The following is an 18,788-nucleotide window of genomic DNA, read 5'->3' as shown; positions in this document are numbered from 1 at the left end:
AGGGAAACACCAACAGGGCTTGGGGAAGGAGCAACCCAAGACCCTGAAATTCCAAGGCTTCCCAGAAAAAACCACAAAGGGGTTACACTAGCACAGGGGTCGGCAACCTGCGGCTCCCGGCTCGCCAGGGTAAGCACCCTGGCGGGCCGGCCTGGTTTGTTTATCTGCCGCGTCGGCAACTTCGGCCGATCGCGGCTCCCACTGGCCGCGGTTCGCGGTCCCAGGCCAATGCGGGAGGCAGGAAGCCGCGGCCAGAACACCCCTCGGCTCGCGCCGCTTCCTGCCTCCCGCATTGGCCTGGGACCGCGAACCGCGGCCAGTGGGAGCCGCGATCGGCCGAAGTTGCCAACGCGGCAGATAAACAAACCGGGCCAGCCCGCCAGGGTGCTTACCCTGGCGAGCCGGGAGCCGCAGGTTGCCGACCCCTGCACTAGCACCAGTCTGTGGAGTAAAAAGCACACAATATGTTATAACAGCTGGACAAAATCCAACATCACTGGCAATTCATTGTCCCCACAGCCCCACCTCATTTTCCACAGGAGTCCAGCAGAGTTTAGAATAATATTCTGAGAAAACTTAAGCATAACACTGTGTGGAAATAACATAGCAGATGCCACAGCAATTGGAGGGCTCTCAGTACCTGGAAGCACATGGTAAGCACACTGAAAATATCAGTCAATGCGGAAACACGAAGCTTCCAGTTCTATGTACAAGCAGCCTCTTTTCCTAATGTTATTGTTTTTAACATTCAGATGACAATGAAGATAACTGCAATTTCTTTATACCTGTAGCAAGAGGGCAGCTGGGGTTGGTTCTAGCAGAAATTCTACAGTGACACAGCTAGACACAATGACTTTAGGGATATGACTATTTGTCTTATTCTAATAAAGTTCCTAGTAACATGGTAGCAGAGATTGACTCTTTGTGTGTTTATTTTGACCAATGTCCTAGGACAATGCTCAGGAATGTCCCTTGAGCACAGGTACCTAATGAGTAGAATGGGTTGAAACATGGGAAAAAGTGTTGTGAACAATTTATCCCTTTTCTTCATTAAAAAGTGTCAAAATTGTCACCCAGCTGTATTAGGGACATTTATGAAGCCTAAATTCTCAGTATTGCCAATTTTCTGCCTGATCCTTTACCACTGACTTCAACAGGTGCTGGATGACACGCTTAGGTCCCAACTAATCAAATACCCACACATCCTTCACTTGAAAAACATTGGTTGTCCCACTGAGGTCAATGGGGATACTCACATGCTTTGAGTTGTGACCATGCTTAAGGATCATGCTGAACCTGACCTTCATATTGTTCCTTTCCATAAAGTTATTAAGGAAGTGGTATTATTTTGCTGTTCCCAATGGCTGCTCTTTTCTTCACTGTGACCACAATTAGCACTCTTGGTGTCCAGCCAGCCCCCACTAAATAGCACAAGTACTTAAAAATTACTCTCCGCGTCTACATTTAGGGGGCAAAGAACCAAGTTTGCCTCACCTTCACAATCAATAGATGATCCCAGATGGATAATGAGTTCTTTTGACACACAGGCAGTCTTGGCTACCTTTAATTGTTGCAAGCTCTCCTTTAATCTATAAAATGTGAGGATATTTAGTCTAAAAGACCTTGTTTTGTGGGGTAGGAAATAAATTCAGACATTTCCACCGCAATTCAGATTCAAAAGGTGAACTGCTGAGATTGTATGGACTCAATTAACATAATTATACTAATTCTGCGAACACCCCGTCGCTTCATTGTACTACATTAGCTGAAAAAACATTCTCACATAGCCAGCTCCTTCCTGTTTCATTTTGGTATTTTCCCATTAAGCATTTACATCCCCAAACATTTAAAGGTCTGATCCTGTTCCTTTCAGAGTCAATGACAAAACACCCACTGAGTTGGCAGGGAACAAGATTGGGCTGTATGTGTTTTAATTTTAAAACAAATCACATGCTTATCTACATTTTTATCGTGAATTCTAAATGCAACCCATTTTGCCACTTAAACGATCATGCAGTTTTTGTTGTTTTTTCCCTCACCCCGCTATTATCTTTGTAATAATTTAGCATATAAATGGAAGCCAAATTATTCTGTCTCCTGTCCAGATTGACAGATGAGATACTGTTCCTTAATTTTCAAAGAGCAGCACTGATGAGTTTCACTATCTAATGGGAGACGGTGATGGGTTTTTCAACGGAGAGTGTCAGATTGATGAGTTTAGACTGATGACCCTTCATGAAAGGAGATGCCAGCTCCAGTGGGGCAGCACATGCTTAGTAGAAAGTATTTAAACACATGATGGATAAAGATTTTTAACTCTAGAAAGGCATATATCTAATGTAACAGATATTTCACAAAACAAGTCCAGAGGCTGCTTGGAGAGATTTTTAAAGGAAGTTTGCTCTGTTTGTTCTTACACATAGAACCTCAGTAAACCAGATTTAACTGTAGCTTGCAAATTACATCAGTAAACTAAGGTTAATAGATTAATGATTTTCTCATGAATGTGATGTATTGGGAAGACACAAACATGAAGGGCAAGAAGGGTGTACAGGAATTGCATAAACAATGGGTTGTTGTATACGTTAAGACTGTGTTACTTCTTGGGTCTTAACTAACTGGTAGAATGGATTTTGCATTGGTGATGATAATAGAATCCTGCTAACTCAGAGACTTACTTTTGGAGCTCAAGCGATTGTTGAGTGCAGGAAGGTACACAAGAGAAGAAGAGTTCATGGGAGAAGAAAGATTATAATAATAACCAAGAGTCATTACCCATTGGACCAGGGATAGATTCTTCCTCACTTGATAGAGGAATTTTCTACAGCACTCAATGTTGGCCTCACTAACATGTTCTCACTGAAGCCAATTAGGTACTTTTCCATTGACTTCTATGGTCGCAAAGTTAGTCGAATACTGAGCTCTTTCGAAAATCCCAGCTGAAGTCTTTAGAACAAAATGGGATACAACAAAAGATATAGTCTTTTAAATTATTGGGCTTGATGCTGGTATTAGTAGGTTCCGTTTGATGTTTTGTATTATGCTGGAGGTCAGATTAAATGCTCTGGCCTTCCAACCTATCAATCTATAAAAGTCTTAAATGGGAAACAGGGATCCATGTATTAAGAATGGAAAAATCCTGCTTTCATTTACATTCAGAGCTGGTTGAATTATTCACTTCAAGCCACTAATCCATTCAGTTTGGACTCTCTCCCGTCCACCTAAACAGAGCACGATATCTATGAATCAATCCCATTTGTTTGATGCTTTGTGCAGACATGTTTCAACCTATGGATTCCTTGAACGCCTTTTGCTGCAATCATTTATTTGATATTTGGAATTTGCTCTGGGAGCTGTGTGATTGGACACAAGTCACATGGGATTGTTTCTGTTTCCTTATTGGAAGAGCAAACTTTGATAGATTAGAAAGTATCCAGCAATTTGACACTGCTAAACAAAAGATCCAATTGCAATATCTAACCCTCAGGGGCATTATGTGGACTTGCAACATTCCCTGTAGATTTTTGGGACCCCTAATCAGTGCATGGATTAAAATGTAATAACTGAATTGTGTTTATGGACTGATATAATCTTGCTCCATGTACTGTGATCCTTGCTCCATGTACTGGGATCCATTTCCCACTGTCTTACTCCAGATATTTCAAAAAGTCACTCCCTTCCCCTATGTTCCATGATGATATTTGAGGTCTGCTGGGACAAAGCCTCTGTCTGTCTCTGGGACATGGCTTGATGAGATTGGCAGCAAAGCCTTATCTGTTGCAAAACCCTGCTTCTGAAACTTGATCCCTCAGAGCCGGAATGTGATGAGTTTCATATAATGCAACAAAGATACTGGCTTTTGGCTGAACATTTAGTTTGGCTGTTTGGTTTGTTTATTGTTGTCTTGATTTGTTTAATACATTGGGGTGGGTAGGAAATTTTATGAAGAACAGGAGCTTGTCCAGCTCTCTTCATTTCTGTATGTTTTAATAACCAATGCTGCTGCACGGTGCCCAGCTGCAGTATTTGGGTTACAGTGCTAGATAACACATAACGGGCCAGATTGCGCCTAGCAGACATGCAAGCCAGCGTAACTGTGGGAGGCATTTTTGCAGGGGCAATTTAATAGGCAATACCTGAAAACGTCTCCCCTGTGAAACACAGGAAAATAACCAAATGGACACGACAAAAAGACTCATGAAACACTGGCGTTTGAGTCCTCTGCACTTGCAGATGAATGGAATAAAGAATTCATAGAGTGTCACACCTTGTAGTCCTTACCCAGGCAAAAACTCCTGGAAGAGCATGGGAGTCTTTGCAACTGTAGGGAATTCAGCCCAATAGTAACAGATTATACTTCTTGTGCATAGCTGAGGCAGTTTAGAGTTCTACAGCTGCTCCAGCTGATGGCGGTCACCTCTCTTTCAGACTCGGAGCAGGTCATCTCATTTCATGAGTGCAAACCCACTGGGCTCATCAGCCCCAACACTTCGACCAGTCATGGTAACTTTGTATAATGCCCTCAGTTCTATTAATAGAGCAGGTCTAGGGACCGAATGGCTAGGCAGCAGTTCTGCAGAAAAGGACCTAAGGGTTACAGTGGACGAGAAGCTGGATATGAGTCGACAGTGTGCCCTTGTTGCCAAGGAGGCTAACAGCATTTTGGGCTGTATAAGTAGGGGCATTGCCAGCAAATCGAGGGACGTGATCGTTCCCTTTTATTCAACATTGGTGAGGCCTCATCTGGAGGACTGGCCCAGTTTTGGGCCCCACACTACAAGAAGGATGTGGAAAAATTGGAAAGAATCCAGCAGAGGGCAACAAAAATGATGAGGGGGCTGAAGCACATGACTTATGAAGAGAGGCTGAGGGAAACTGGGATTGTTTAGTCTGCAGAAGAGAAGAATGACGGGGGGATTTGATAGCTGCTTTCAACTATCTGAAAGGGGGTTCCAAAGAGGATGGATCTAGACTGTTCTCAGTGGTAGCAGATGACAGAACAAGGAGTAATGGTCTCAAGTTGTAGTGGGGGAGGTTTAGGTTGGATATTAGGAAAAACTTTTTCACTAGGAGGGTGGTGAAGCACTGGAATGGGTTCCCTAGGGAGGTGGTGGAATCTCCTTCCTTCGAGGTTTTTAAGGTCAGGCTTGACAAAGCCCTGGCTGGGATGATTTAGTTGGTGTTGGTCCTGCTTTGAGCAGGGGGTTGGACTAGATGACCTCCTGAGGTCTCTTCCAACCCTAATATTCTATGATTCTATGAGGTCTGGTAGTTCTCTCACATGCTTGTTCACTGAGCTGCCAGCTGAGATCCTCAGCTGAGGAAGTGGCCTATTTATGACAATGAAGTTACTTTTGATTTACACCAGTGTGAGTGAGGAGGGAAGTGGGCCAAATTTCTAATCCAAATTCTCTATTGCTGTATAAATTGGCGCAGCTCCAGTTTACCCAATGAAAGGATAACTGTGGGAGGAGGACATGTTAATGCAAAAGTGGAGACTCTCCTATTGGCAATCATTGAGAGCTGTGGTGATTATAGACGTATAACTGTTTTCACTGGCATAGTTCCACTGACTTCAGCAGAGCAATACCCATTTCCACCAGTGGAGGATCTGGCCCACATTCTTCCAAAAGCTTTAAAAGTCCAATGTCAAAATTAAATCTTAACACGGAGATACCTTATCAAAAAGCACTTCTGTGTCAAGGGCTGGAGATAAGGCATCTGCTTGTTATCTGAATCAGAAGGGCCCTTGGGAATGCCAGGAATGATGGAGAGCTACTCATATACTTTTATAATTAAAGCAAGGAGGATTTGATCTGGAATTAATATTTGGAAGCATCCCTTTGTAGCTTGATATTGCAGTAACCTAGGGAAACGTTTCAGGATTCACACGTCGCCCTGCTAATTCCCCATGGTGGGCGATGGACTGGTGTGTAGTGAGGTGGTGTGGCCTCCCACAGACCCAGATGTAGAGGAACCCCAATGCTTGGGTACTACAGGGAATTGATCTGTTCTGAGCCATGAGGATTTGGAGTGTGCAGATTGCATGGAATGGGGTAAACCCGTCATCAGCACACAGCTTGAATGGGATCGGGGAAGGGTGTGCTTAGGAGAATCCTATTCCTAGACCTTCCTTAAGATACTTTGGAAACCGCCCCCCACAGTGGTGCAACTCCATGGGAGGGCAGGATCTGAGGCTGTGGGGGTATGTGCCTCATCTCCAGTGAGGCCTCTGTGCTCTGATATAGGGGCTGGAAGCAGTGAGCCTGCCAATGTGTTACCGTTGCCTTTCACAGGTCTGGGATGTTCTGGGAACTATCACAGTCTTGGTGCTTCTGTAGGAGGACCTGGGCTTTGGGTGTCTTCCTTCTCCACCTAAACAGACTCTTCCCAGATACTTGGGTTGTACCCTGATGGATTGAAATCTCCCATCCTATACAATTTGTCTTATTTGTCAACCAACAGAATTTGTAATTATATAAACAATACAACAACAATCCACGTGAAGGGAGCCTCTGTACTATACAAAGCATGTATAGTACTCCAAAAGTCAATCACCTTGTTTGTTGCTCTAAAAGATGTGCTATAGTTCAAAATAAGAATTCTTTCAGGGACGTTCTAAGGCCTATATTATGCAGGAGGGCAGACTCAAGCCTGGTCTACATAAGGGGGGGATAACGTAGCTGAAATCGACGTACTTAGATCTACTTACCGCGGTGTCTTCACTGCAGTAAGTCAACAGCTAATGCCCCCCCATCAACTCCGCCTGCGCCTCTCACCCTGGTGGAGTACCGGAGTCGACGGGAAAGCGCTCGGCGGTCGATTTATCGCATCTAGACTAGACGTGATAAATCGACCCCCACTGGATCGATCACTGCCTGTCAATCCAGCAGGTAATGTAGACAAGCCCTAACTGATCACAGTGCTCCCTGCTGGCCTTAAAACCTACTACCGTCTGCCTTATCTTTCTTGACTGTAGAAGCTGCCAGTCAAATGCTTGCTACAAATTTACCTCCAAAATTAATTATTAGGCCTGCACGGTAATAATTTCCTTCTGAGAATAAACACAGGTTGAGCTGAGTAAAAAATCAGGAATAATTCAGTTGAAGTCAGTGGGGTTACACCAGAGTTAAAAACAGTGGAGCGGAGTATGGAATCATACCTGGTAACGTTGGCTTGTGTCCAACCAAGGAAGCCAATAGGGAAATATCAGTTTATCTCACTTTACTGTTGCATTAAGTATCATATTAGATCGGAGGTGGGCAAACTACGGTCCGTGGGCCACATCTGGCCTGCGGGACCATCCTGCCAGGCCCTCCCCTGCTGCCACTCCCCCAACCCATGCCGTCGCACAGGCAGCACTCTGGGCGGCGGGATTGCACGCTTCTGCCGAGCAGTGCAGCAGCTTGTCTGGCTCCAGCCAGGCAGCACGACTGCCAGACATGCTGCTCTGAGTGGCATGGTAACGGGGTCGGGGGGGTTGGATAAGGGGCAGGGTGTCCCAAAGGGTATTCAGGGGACAGGGAGCAGGGGGCGGTTGGATGGGGCGGAGGTTCTGGGGGGCAGTCAGGGGACGGGGAATGTGGCAGGGGGTTGGATAAGTGTGGGAGTCTCAGGGAGCAGGGGTGTGGATAGGGGTCAGGGGATGGGGAACGGGGGGGTTGGATAGGCATGGGGTCCCGGGGGCCTGTCAGGGGGTGGGGGTGTGGATAGGGATTGGGGCAGTCAGGGGACTGGGAGCAAGGGGGTTGGATAGGCGGTGGGGTCACGGGGGGTGGTTAGGGGTGGGGGTGGTCAGGAGACAAGGAGCATGGGGGGTTGGATGAGTCAGAGGTTCTGAGGAGGGCAGTCAGGGGGCAGGAAGTGGGAGGGGTCAGATAGGGATCGGGGGACAGGCTGTTTGGGGAGGCACAGCCTTCACTACCTGGCCCACCCCAATGTGGCCCTCGAGCCAAAAAGTTTGCCCACTCCTGTATTAGATAAAGGTAATAATTGGAGAGATACTAATCTCCTAGAGCTGGAAGGGACCTTGAAAGGTCATCAAGTCCAGCCCCCTGCCTTCACTAGCAGGACCAATTTTTGTCCCAGATCCCTAAGTGGCCTCGTCAAGGATTGAACTCACAGCCCTGGATTTAGCAGGCCAATGCTCAAACCACTGAGCTATCCCTCCCCTAGGGAGGGAAAAATGTCATTGTTTCATTTTGTATTTTCTCCAAACACTACAGCTTTTCATTAGCTGTTTTTCCCCTGTGATTTTGGTTTTTGTTTTTTTGTTGGTTTGGATTTTTTAGTAAATGCTATTTTTTCCCAGCAGTTTATGACTTTTTCAACCGAATTCCCGATCTCAGATACCTAAAAGGCCATGGTCATCTTCTTCTTACGCTTTTAAATTCGAAAATTATCTGCTTAGAAGTTATAATCTATTATTTGGCTTCGAAGGGCCACATTCAGATGTGGTACAAAAAAGTTCTACTCCACTGAAGTTATACTGTACTCACACCAGGTCTGGCTTTCCTCCAAATGTACATTTAAATGATGATGCTGAGACATAATGGTAATTAAAGTCAACAGAACTAAACTAATTTATATCAAATGAGAATCTTGTCCAAAATAGGCACCACTTTTTTGTCCCCCATACTGACTTTCCAAGACTAATCACACTGCCCAGATATTTTTAATTTCATCATTCATCAGAGGATGTTACAGGTAAGTGATCATAAGAAACAGTAGGTGTGTTTCCCTGATGGCCAAGAGAATTTGCACTATGTGTTGGCTGTTTCTTTCCCAAGCATTATATTGATACAATATCACTATCATGCACCCAGTTCTAATTAGATATTTTACTGATGCTACATCAGAGATCTCATTTAAGTTCTACATTTCATGTTACAGAGGTTAAAATACTATTGCACCCTTCAGTAGGGGAGCTGTAGTCACACATCATCCAAGCCATTTAATCTACTTAACTTTTCTATATTCTACTCTATTTGCAGCTGGAGCTCTCGGGGGTTCTTCAGCGGCAGTAGATGTGGCAGTCATTGGAGGTAAGTATTCGACTGTATTTGAAAGTTTGATTAGAACAGCGTTCCTCAAACTGGGGTCCAGGGACCGCTGGGGGTCCACGAGGGTACTCCGGGGGTCCACCGGCCCCACTGATCAACTCCACCTCTTCCCTCCCTCAACTCCTCCCACTCACTCCCTGTGCCTCCTGCATGCCAGGGAACAGCTTGTCAGCGGTGTGCGGGAGATGCTGGGAGGGAGGGGGAGAAGCGGGGACAAGGCACTCGGGGGAGGGGGCAGAGAAACAGGGAAGAGGAAGGTGGGAAGAGGTGGAGCGGGGGTGGGGCCTTGGGGGAAGAGGTGGAGTGGGGGTGGGGCCTATGGCTGAGTGGGGGGGATCTGGGGGTCCGTGAAAACTTTTAAATCAAAATGCTAAAGTTTGAGAACCGCTGCATTAGAAGAAAACAGGGCTCTTGCCATCCTGTAACATCCCGTGCTTGGTCAGCCTTTTATAGACATCGCTGTGCAGATACTATGCAGTATTCAAAAATGAAATCAGAAAAGTCCCAATCCAACAAAACACTTAATTACAGACTTAATTTGGAAGCTTAATTTTAAATTTTCTGTAGCGTTTGCATGCGTAAAGTTAAACGTGTGCTTAAATACATGGCTGAATTAGGATCCCAGAGTGTGCTCTCTCTCTCGCTCTCTCTCTCTCCATCTCTCTCTCAGGAGACAGGGTGTTACTATGTTCTACAGAGTCACTCTCCACCAAGCAGGATTTGAAGGGTTAAATCTTCCAAGAAGCTTCATCCCAGCCTCTAATTTTTTACCTGTGGCCAACCGAGGAGAAAAGTGATAGAATTTAGACATCTAATGGCCTGGGGCCTGATTCTGATCTCATTTATGCCATGGGGAAGCAGGAGTGACTCCCCATTGAGGTGAATGGAGTTACACCAATGTGAGACTGACGTGAGAACAGAATCAGGACACTTAAATCCAACATTTGCACCGGCAATTACTTGCCATTGCCTGTGCGTAATTTATTAGAGAGGTCACGTTTCAGGTGCAGAATAAAGGGGAATTTTAAATAAAATGGCCATGCTTTCTGGGAGGGAATCAAATATTCCAGGATCTGCCTGGATGTTAGGGTTTCGATGCACAGGGGCTGTCCATATGTTAATGATAATTGTCTATAGCTAGACAAACTCAGACTGGCAATAAGGTGTAGATTTTTACCAGTGAGGGCAATTAACCATTGGAACAATTTATCAAGGGTCATGGTGGATTCTCCATCGCTGACCAATTTTAAATCAAGATGAGATGTTTTTCTAAAAGATCTGCTCTAGGGATTATATTGGGGCAGTTCTCTGGCCTGTGTTATACAGATCAGACTAGATGAACACAAAGGTCCCTCCTGGCCTTTTATTTGCTTCGGCACGAGACGTCGGCAGAATTTCCACAGTCTTGGAGTGGGAGGATGCCACTGAGCTGGCAATTCCCTGCTTGTGCTCCAGCACAACTCACCTGTACCCCCAAATCCATCCCTGGGAAGCAGAGAAGGAGGTGGAAATGGTGATGTTTAGCCTTCCCCCGACCGGTATCTATATGTCTTTCACTGGCCCTGTGCATCTGGAAGGGGTATGTATGGCCATGAGGCAACCGTTTCCCTCTCTTGTCTCCGAAAGGACCTTCCACATCCATCTGTGTCTAGATTCCAGATCATGTCAGAACCTCAGTAATCGGCTCTTTGCTGAGTTACACACGCTGTAGTCCCACAAATGATGATACTCGCCCCAGAGTTCAACAAAGAACCAATAGTCGGGCACTCTAGTGACCTCTTACCTCATTGAGCCAGCTCATCAGCTGGTGTAAATCAGGGTAGCTTCATTGATTAGAGCTACGCCAATTTATACCAGCTGGTGATGTGGCCCATTATTTTTACAAAATATACAACACATTTCCTAGAGTTCTATTCAAGCACTCTCATACATTTAAACTAACTACAGTTGTCAGGCTAAATGAGCAAAGCACTGAACATGGAGAAATGCATTATCCTGGCCTTTTGATTTTCATTGTGTTTGTTCACTTCCCTGCTCACTCTCTCATTTCAGTAATTCACCAGGGGTATCCCAATCATTAGTGCAAATTAGTGAGGTTCTGATGTATTTCCCTCAGGTTCTAGCTCCTGTAACTTTAATTTCAGTTTCCTGCAAACCAGTGGAAGGTAAATTGAATTGTGCTTCGTCTCCTGGGCTTATTAATAGTGTGCCATATCTAAAGCCTATTTAAGCCCATTGTGTCAAGGGATACCAATGTAATCCAAAAAAATTGAGAGAGCCTCTGGTGGAATCACATTATTATTGTAACCTCAACTTCTTTACATGAGCAATTCTCTTTCTGAAAGCAGGAACGTCAGTCACCATAAAAGCTGGAGGAGCTAGTTAACATAATTAGGTACAACTAAAATGGTCTCCTGCCTTAGTCCTGGAAGTGTTGCCAAAATTCTCCCCTCACCATTGTTTTCATGCCAATATTCTCGTATTACTCACCCCCATTCTCATGTCCCTACAAGTGAGCTCAGGCTCACTCTGCAATGATGTGATACCCTTGGAAAGCCCATTGACCCTTTTGCTATTTTGGCATTATGCACTATATGCCTCCTATCACTTTTAAAACAAACTTTGTATGTATGGATAATTTAAGCACTATACCCGGATGTACAGACACTTTTCTCAACCTATATATTCTAAAATATTTTAACATTAGCTTAAATAAAATTTGTAAGTATGACAGGGTTTCCCCCCCCGAGTTAAGACAATCAATGCTGCTCATATCCTTATCTAAGGGCTACTTGGAGACTACGTGTATGGCAAGTAGGGTGACCAGATGTCCCGAGTTCATAGGGACAGACTCGATATTTGGGGCTTTTTATTATATAGGCTCCTATTACCCCTCACCCCCGTCCCAATTTTTCACACTTGCTGTCTGGTCACCCTAGTGGCAAGTCAGGGTGTCAATCTACAGCAGACTCGCTTGCTGTATACTAAGTGGCCGTGTGGCCCCAGCTACCACACACTAAAAGTCCCATAGTGTGCTTCGACGTATTACTGTTTGATACACTGCTGCAGTACATCAAAGAGCACTATGAAACTTTTATTCCATGCTAGCAGGGCCAAGACAGTGTGTGGCAGATTTCCTCCCTGGCTTGCCACACATGAAGTCTCTGTGTAGACATGACCTGATTACTTGTCTAGCAGGACATGCTTTTCTTGTGTTTGTTGTACAGATTTCATACAGCTCATACATTGCGTACACAGTCTAAAAACGGGCTTTCCGTGGGATGGTGAGCACAGAAGTCAGGAGAGGCCGATTCCTGCCCCTTACCTTGGATCAAGAATGTGGGACAGACACAGGGTCACGTTGGCTGCACCTTCCTTGGGCTTTGCCCAGTGGCTCTGCATCGTTCATAGACCTGTGAAGAGTGCTTATGCCTTAGAATTGCCAACTCTCATGGTCTTGTTATGACTTTTGTAATATTTAGCATATTCCTTAAAGCCCCAGCCCCTGGAGTCATGTGAATACAGGAGAATCTTGGCCATCGTATATAGAACAAAATAAGTTTCTAGCCATCCAGGTGCACAAAAAAGCTTAATCTGGGACCTGAGTGCACCCCAAAGGCTCAAAACCCAAAAGGCAAATAAAAAGCCCAAATATATTATTTTAAAATACACATGACTTTTAAGCCAGTCTCATTATTTGGGGCAGGGGGAGTCTGACTTATGATTTTTGAATGCTTGGGATTGGCAGTACACTGCTTCCCTGGCATCTCCTTCCTGGCTCTCACGCTGCTGAAGAGCTGTGAAGTGCCAAGGCATGCAGAGCTCCCCATGGCTTGGCTTGGCTTCATACTCCTGCAGCAGGAACTGCAGCAGTACAGGTTCTGTGCAGGGCTTTTTCACATGCACATTCAGGTTGCCTTTAGGAAGCAGCATTTCTGGTCCAGATAGAGGCATTGCAAGCGAGTAGCTAGTCCTGGAGGAGCAAGCATCTACACAGGATTCCTCATCTCCGGTGTCACTTCACCAGTCACTAGAAACTGTTTGTTTAATTAGAGCACAGGATGTGGAAGCTAGTAAATACAGAACAGTGCAGGGACATCAAGGGGTCTGTTCCCACCCCATGCTGGGTGCCACCTTAAAAACTTCCATGCCTTCAATTCCTCCTGAAGTCACAGGGAGTTGAGAGCATTCAGCATGGTGCATGATCAGAATCACCTGGAAGTAAGTTGAATTAGCACCAGCGTGCTAACCAGCTCACACAATTTTTTCTTTTAGATTGCCTTGTTTCTTCTCAATTTGGGATGAATTTGTATCCACGTATTGAATATTAGCCAATTCATTTGGAAGCAGACTGAATTTTTGCATGGATTTCTGCAATACTTTTACTCAGGCCTGGATTGCTGAAATTCTGCCTATCGAGATATTTATATAGACCTCCCATCCCTGCCATGTCTGAGTGCGTTATGATGTATTATCCATATACTTCCCCCCCTACTGAATACCCCTGGTTACATTATGTCCCGGTGTAAAATGTAGGCTGTATATGATTGCTCGCTAAGCAATTCAAATGGTTCTCCCCTTCTAGGTGTCATTGCAGCAGTGGCTATTGTCCTAATCTGCCTGTTGATCGTGATGCTCCGATACATGTACAGGCACAAGGGCACCTACCACACGAATGAAGCAAAGGGAACTGAATTTGCCGAAAGTGCAGACGCTGCGCTGAAAAATGACCCGGCTCTCCAGGAGGCTGTGGATGAGAGCAAAAAGGAATATTTCATCTGAGAGCAAAGGGAAGCCACACTGAGACTGCCTTAGTGGTTCTTTCCCCAAGGGAATAGGCCAGAAATGCTACATCAACGAAAGCACTAAGATATGGATATGGCAAGGATAGAAGCAAGCATCCTAACTGAAATGCTACTCCCCCCACACACACACTCCCCATGAAGAACGGAATGCCAGATACCTGGCTGTTGATTTTATTAGCCACACAGCTGGTCACAGCTGAATTCAGTATCAGATCAGAAGAAATAAAATCTCAGTCTGAACGATAAACCGATACCAGCTAATGATATCAAATGTCAAACCTTGACATTTGGTCAAAATAGCAGATGCCAATGGAAAACATTCTCTTAGCATTAATGATGCCTCCTCTGTCAATATTATACAGAACTATCTGAAAATGCATTTTCAGTGGTAATAGAACAAGTGTTAAACCCGATAAAAGCTGAGGTTAGTGGAACAAAAACTGGTCTATAGTCCAGAATCCCGCCCCCCTTAAATGTGCACTTTGCCAGGTGTGATGTTTTCCTCCCCAGCCCTCTTCCTTCCCCCCCCACCCCCCCCCGCCACTTTGTTTTTAAGTCAAGGACATGACACACACAACCCCCATAGGAAAAATATGGAACACTTAAGAGTGACGGATTTTTAGCTAGCTCTGCGTGGTGACTTGAGGATTGCAAAGTGTTAGAATTTACAGTATATAGTAGGTAATGACCACTAGACTTAAGAAAATGATCCCAAATAGCTATTTGGCTCCTTTCATGCATACGTAAGTAGGTCAATAGTTATTGGCTAGTGCCAGCCTTCTGAAACAAATGCTCTCCACTCGATTTGGAATGAGAACTCTGGCCCTGATGTTTATTTATTTATTTCATATTGGAGAATTCTTTCAAAAGCCTGCTGACATTTGGGGGAATTGAGTCAGAACACAGACATAAATAATAGTTAGAAATGTAACTGTAATGCTACCCGGGAGCAGTTTGTCCATTTGAATCCCATTCTGTTGTATTGATCTTTCTCTCTTGTGTGCCCCTCCCAGCTTTTAAATATATCTTGCTTTTCAAGCAGCCTCAGATACAAAAAAATTCCATTGAGCATCAGCTCTTTAAAAAAAAAATGGACGTGATCTGTAAAATGAAAGATCCTGTTCATCACGTAAGAATTCACTGTGATGAATTTCTTCACTACAGCAAGCTCTCTGTCTCACGGAAACCAACAGGTAGTCCTGGAAATAGGATTAACTGTCCTCTGCACCTGTTTATCGCCAGCTAGGTTTATGCCCTTAATTATCCCAAATGAGTGTGTGTGGGGGGGAGGGAACAATTAATAACAAATGTGCCTTCGATCAACTACCCTGTTTTAAATCAATAGTTTTCTATGTTTTCCTGTTTAAAAAATATGACAGAGAGACATCTACAATTGTGCTTTCACAGCTTGGTGGCTTCATCTTCTCCAAAGATCTTCATTTTATGACACTGAAGCCAGACTGGCTCCTAGAGACCAGCTTAATTCACCAGCGTTGGCCATACAACTACTAGAGGAGACCAGATCTCCAGGAGAAAATACTTGAGGAATCAAGTAGATTTGGTGAAGGAAGGGGACAGTTTTGTCTCTTTAATTACATCCTCAAGGCTGCTCAGTACGTACAGGAGCAGGACTTTGCAGTAGGAGAGTCCTAAGGATTGAATGTTGGCTAATGTTGAATCTTTGTGCTGTATGCTTTTAACCAAAGAAAATCAAAACCATGCCAACTTACTAAAAGCTTGGGACCAAATTCCACAGACCATTGTACAATGATATCATATACATCAGCCCACACGATACTAAAATCCTATAGTCCACCACTAACACAATTCAAATGTTATGGTGTCATGTACTTGATTTTTTTATTCACGTTACCACTTTAATCCTTTCACTGCCGCTTTTGAAATAGGAATAAACTTGTGTGATTGTTTTGGGTGGAAGAAACTGATTAACCTTAGCAGCGGGAGTATACTTCTGTGCCTGCATCCCCAGAAAAGGAGCTGGGGGAAGGGGGAGGAAAGGGACATCCTCTTCTTGAAGGTGCAGAATTCACGTATCTACTATGAAGTTAAATTCTTCATCGACCTAAAAAAATACATAAGCTTACGCCCTGGATAGGCCCAGGAACCCAGTCTGGAAACAATGTAAACATTCCCTATGGATGTGAGGGTGGGCGGAACATACACCCCATGTCATACATGAGGCCAGGGACAACCCCCCCTCCCAAAAAAAAATACTTCCAAGAGGCATAGCGGGCCAGGCTCTATTAAACCTTTTCCTTAAAGCAAACTTCCTGAGTCAACCTTATATCCCCTTATTTCTACCTTGCATCTATCCAGCCCCACACCAGCCAGCTGTGGCTGCTGAGAAGAACTTACGCAATAAAGGTTTGTTTGAAGCCTTTCTAGTGGCTGACTGAAACTGTAGTAAATTCTCATCTGAGCAGCCATCTTCTGGATGGACACACAGCAGAACTGAGGTGGTGGTGGGAGGTCCATGGAGGTTGCAAGGAACAAGTCATTTTTCAAGGCTAGGTATTGTTACTAAGCTACTAAGGAACCATGGGATACCTGAACAGCTGCACAAGATACACCAGAGTGCGTTTTTATTTATTAATGGGGTGGATGGACCAAGCCAACCAAGCCTGAGAGTCATCTCCAGTTGTGGGACTGATGGCCATCAGGTAGCTGTTAGTCATAAAGGAGTGGTGTAAATTGGCTTCAATGGAGTTATGCTGATTTACATCAATTGAGACTCTGGCCCAGTATGTGACTATTTAGGCCTCAAATCTTTGGCTATGGTCCTCCTTAGTAGGTTACTTCATTTCTGTATGCCATTTTCCCCACATTCACGCAGCCAGCTGAACAATCCAAGTATACAATAACTACATCGTCTACCCATCACCAATGAGCCTTTTAGAATATTTTAGAACAGTAACTTTGGCGCTAGTCATGTTTTCAGTTGTTTTTTCAGGGTTCTTTCAAGTTCAGCGATTTTGACTCACGCACCCAGAACAGAGAGCAGAGCAGGGATGTGAGGGGTTTTTTTGTTTGACTTTTTACGAATCAAAGGATGCTTTGTAAAGAAAGAGCAACATTTAACAGTATCATGAGACTGGCAGAGCTCTAAGGGCCCAATCGCTCATCCTCTACCCACACAATAGTCCCACTGTCTTCAATCAGTTTGGCCTTAAATCAGTGCATTACAAAATTCTCATAACTTTTAGGGCTAATTTGCAAAACTTCCCTCTCTGTACGCCACATGCTGTGCTAAACAGAACACAGTTTGCAATACAGAGGTGCCTCGGTGGGTGGCTATAACTTTGGATCAAAAAGAGCTGATAGATTTTTTAAAATAGCACTAAAAGTTTTCAGTTAGTTACTTACTCCCATTATTCTGTAGCCACCAACTGAGGAAACAGGACACATTTTGTATGAGCAAATGCCAACTATACACCTGGGATGGAGCTGGGTGGGAATTTTTTGACAAAATGGTTTTCTGTCATAAAATGCCGCTTTGTCAAAACAAACTTTTTGTGGGAAAGGGTTGGTTTTAACAAAAACTTTTTTGGGGGGAGTTTTCTCTGGTCCAGGATGGAATTTCTGGTCCAAACCAGAGACACTCCAGAGTACTCTGCTGCTTGAATTCACCTGGGTTCAAGTCCTTAGTCCAAATCAGTCAGAGCACAGTTCTGAACCTAAGTCTCACACACCTGAGCTGAGTGACTAAACCACCAGGCTATTCTGGGGCAGGGGAATCTAGTTCTCTTTTTTCTGGGTTCCCCCTACCCCCCCTCAAAAAAATCAAAACAGTCTTGGTTTCATCCCAGTGCAAAATGGGAAATTTTTAGAAATCTCAAAAATTTCCACAGGATAGGAAAACCATTTCACACCCAGCTCTAGTTTGGTACAGATGCTCCTGGTGTAGTGCTCTCTAATAACTGACAGTCATTGGTCCAGCAGGGACCACTTTGTACATAATGTCTCTGTTCCGAAGCACCAGTCGGTCTTCAATATGCATTTTCAGTGCCTTTGAAACTTTGTATCGAATCCTCAAATATTTGCTATTTTTCAAACTGATGCAGTTGTGGAAACATTAAGGCTTTTTTAAAATAAAATAAGATAATAGCTAGTGTTAAGAAATAAGGCTGATAACTTAATTAGAAAAAGCTTGTCTGGAAAGATTCCTGTTGATGTCAGTGGGCTTTAGATTGGGCTCTGGAGATTTAAACAGGTCTCATTGGAACACTGCGTTGTTTGTGAAGAAAAATAAAGCTATTTTCAAAATCCATCCTCTAGTCTAGATTGAAGTGAGTTATGTGGACATCTGTTGCTCTACTGGATTTACATGGCACCAACACCTGATCTTATACTAGTCACAGTGTTTAGTCTAGGGCTGTGCAAACATTACAGGTGCTTCGCTACAGTGGTGTAACCCCATTACCAACAGTGGCATTACACCGGCATTACTGAGAACAGAATTTTGCCCATAACCATTCAGTCCAACTAGCGGCCCTGCCTTGCTCTGTTGATGGGAATGCTTATCTAAGCACTTCCAGATGCCAACCACTATCGGTGCCAATGTGGGACAATCGGCCAGTGTTTTGTCACTGAAGCTGTGCCCTACCCTTTCATTACATAGTTAACGTTCCCAGCACCTTGGCCTACTCTCATCAGTGAACGTGAGGGAATAACAACCGAGATGAATGCATCCCATTCTCTTTCTAGGCAGTTGGTCAATTTCTGCCACACCTCCCGCCCCATGCAATTCTATTGACTTCAGCTGCAGTATTGTCAATCTGGCCAAATAGACACACAAGCCCACAGATGCCTTCTGAGGCAAAATCATTAGGAGGAGAATGCAAAGCAGACTGTCTCCAGCCAGGGAGAATGCCTGTGACATTTTCCTGTCCAGTACCTGGGA

At 44.4% G+C, this 18,788-nt stretch overlaps 1 protein-coding gene across 1 annotated transcript in view; it reads left to right on the top strand.

Moving 5' to 3' along the window:
- Positions 1 to 18,155, top strand: part of GYPC (glycophorin C (Gerbich blood group)) — a 40,072-nt gene extending 21,917 nt beyond the window's left edge. The window contains exons 2-3 of the mRNA XM_045032570.1: positions 8,994 to 9,044; positions 13,648 to 18,155. Of these exons, the coding sequence (XP_044888505.1) occupies positions 8,994 to 9,044; positions 13,648 to 13,844 (248 nt within the window). The 3' untranslated portion in view covers positions 13,845 to 18,155. The remainder of the gene's footprint in view (positions 1 to 8,993; positions 9,045 to 13,647) is intronic.
- Positions 18,156 to 18,788: the final 633 nt, after the last annotated feature.

The sequence above is a fragment of the Mauremys mutica genome, chromosome 10 (genome assembly GCF_020497125.1).
Source record: "Mauremys mutica isolate MM-2020 ecotype Southern chromosome 10, ASM2049712v1, whole genome shotgun sequence".
Classification (NCBI taxonomy): domain Eukaryota; kingdom Metazoa; phylum Chordata; order Testudines; family Geoemydidae; genus Mauremys; species Mauremys mutica.
This window is presented reverse-complemented; position numbering and strand designations above follow the sequence as displayed.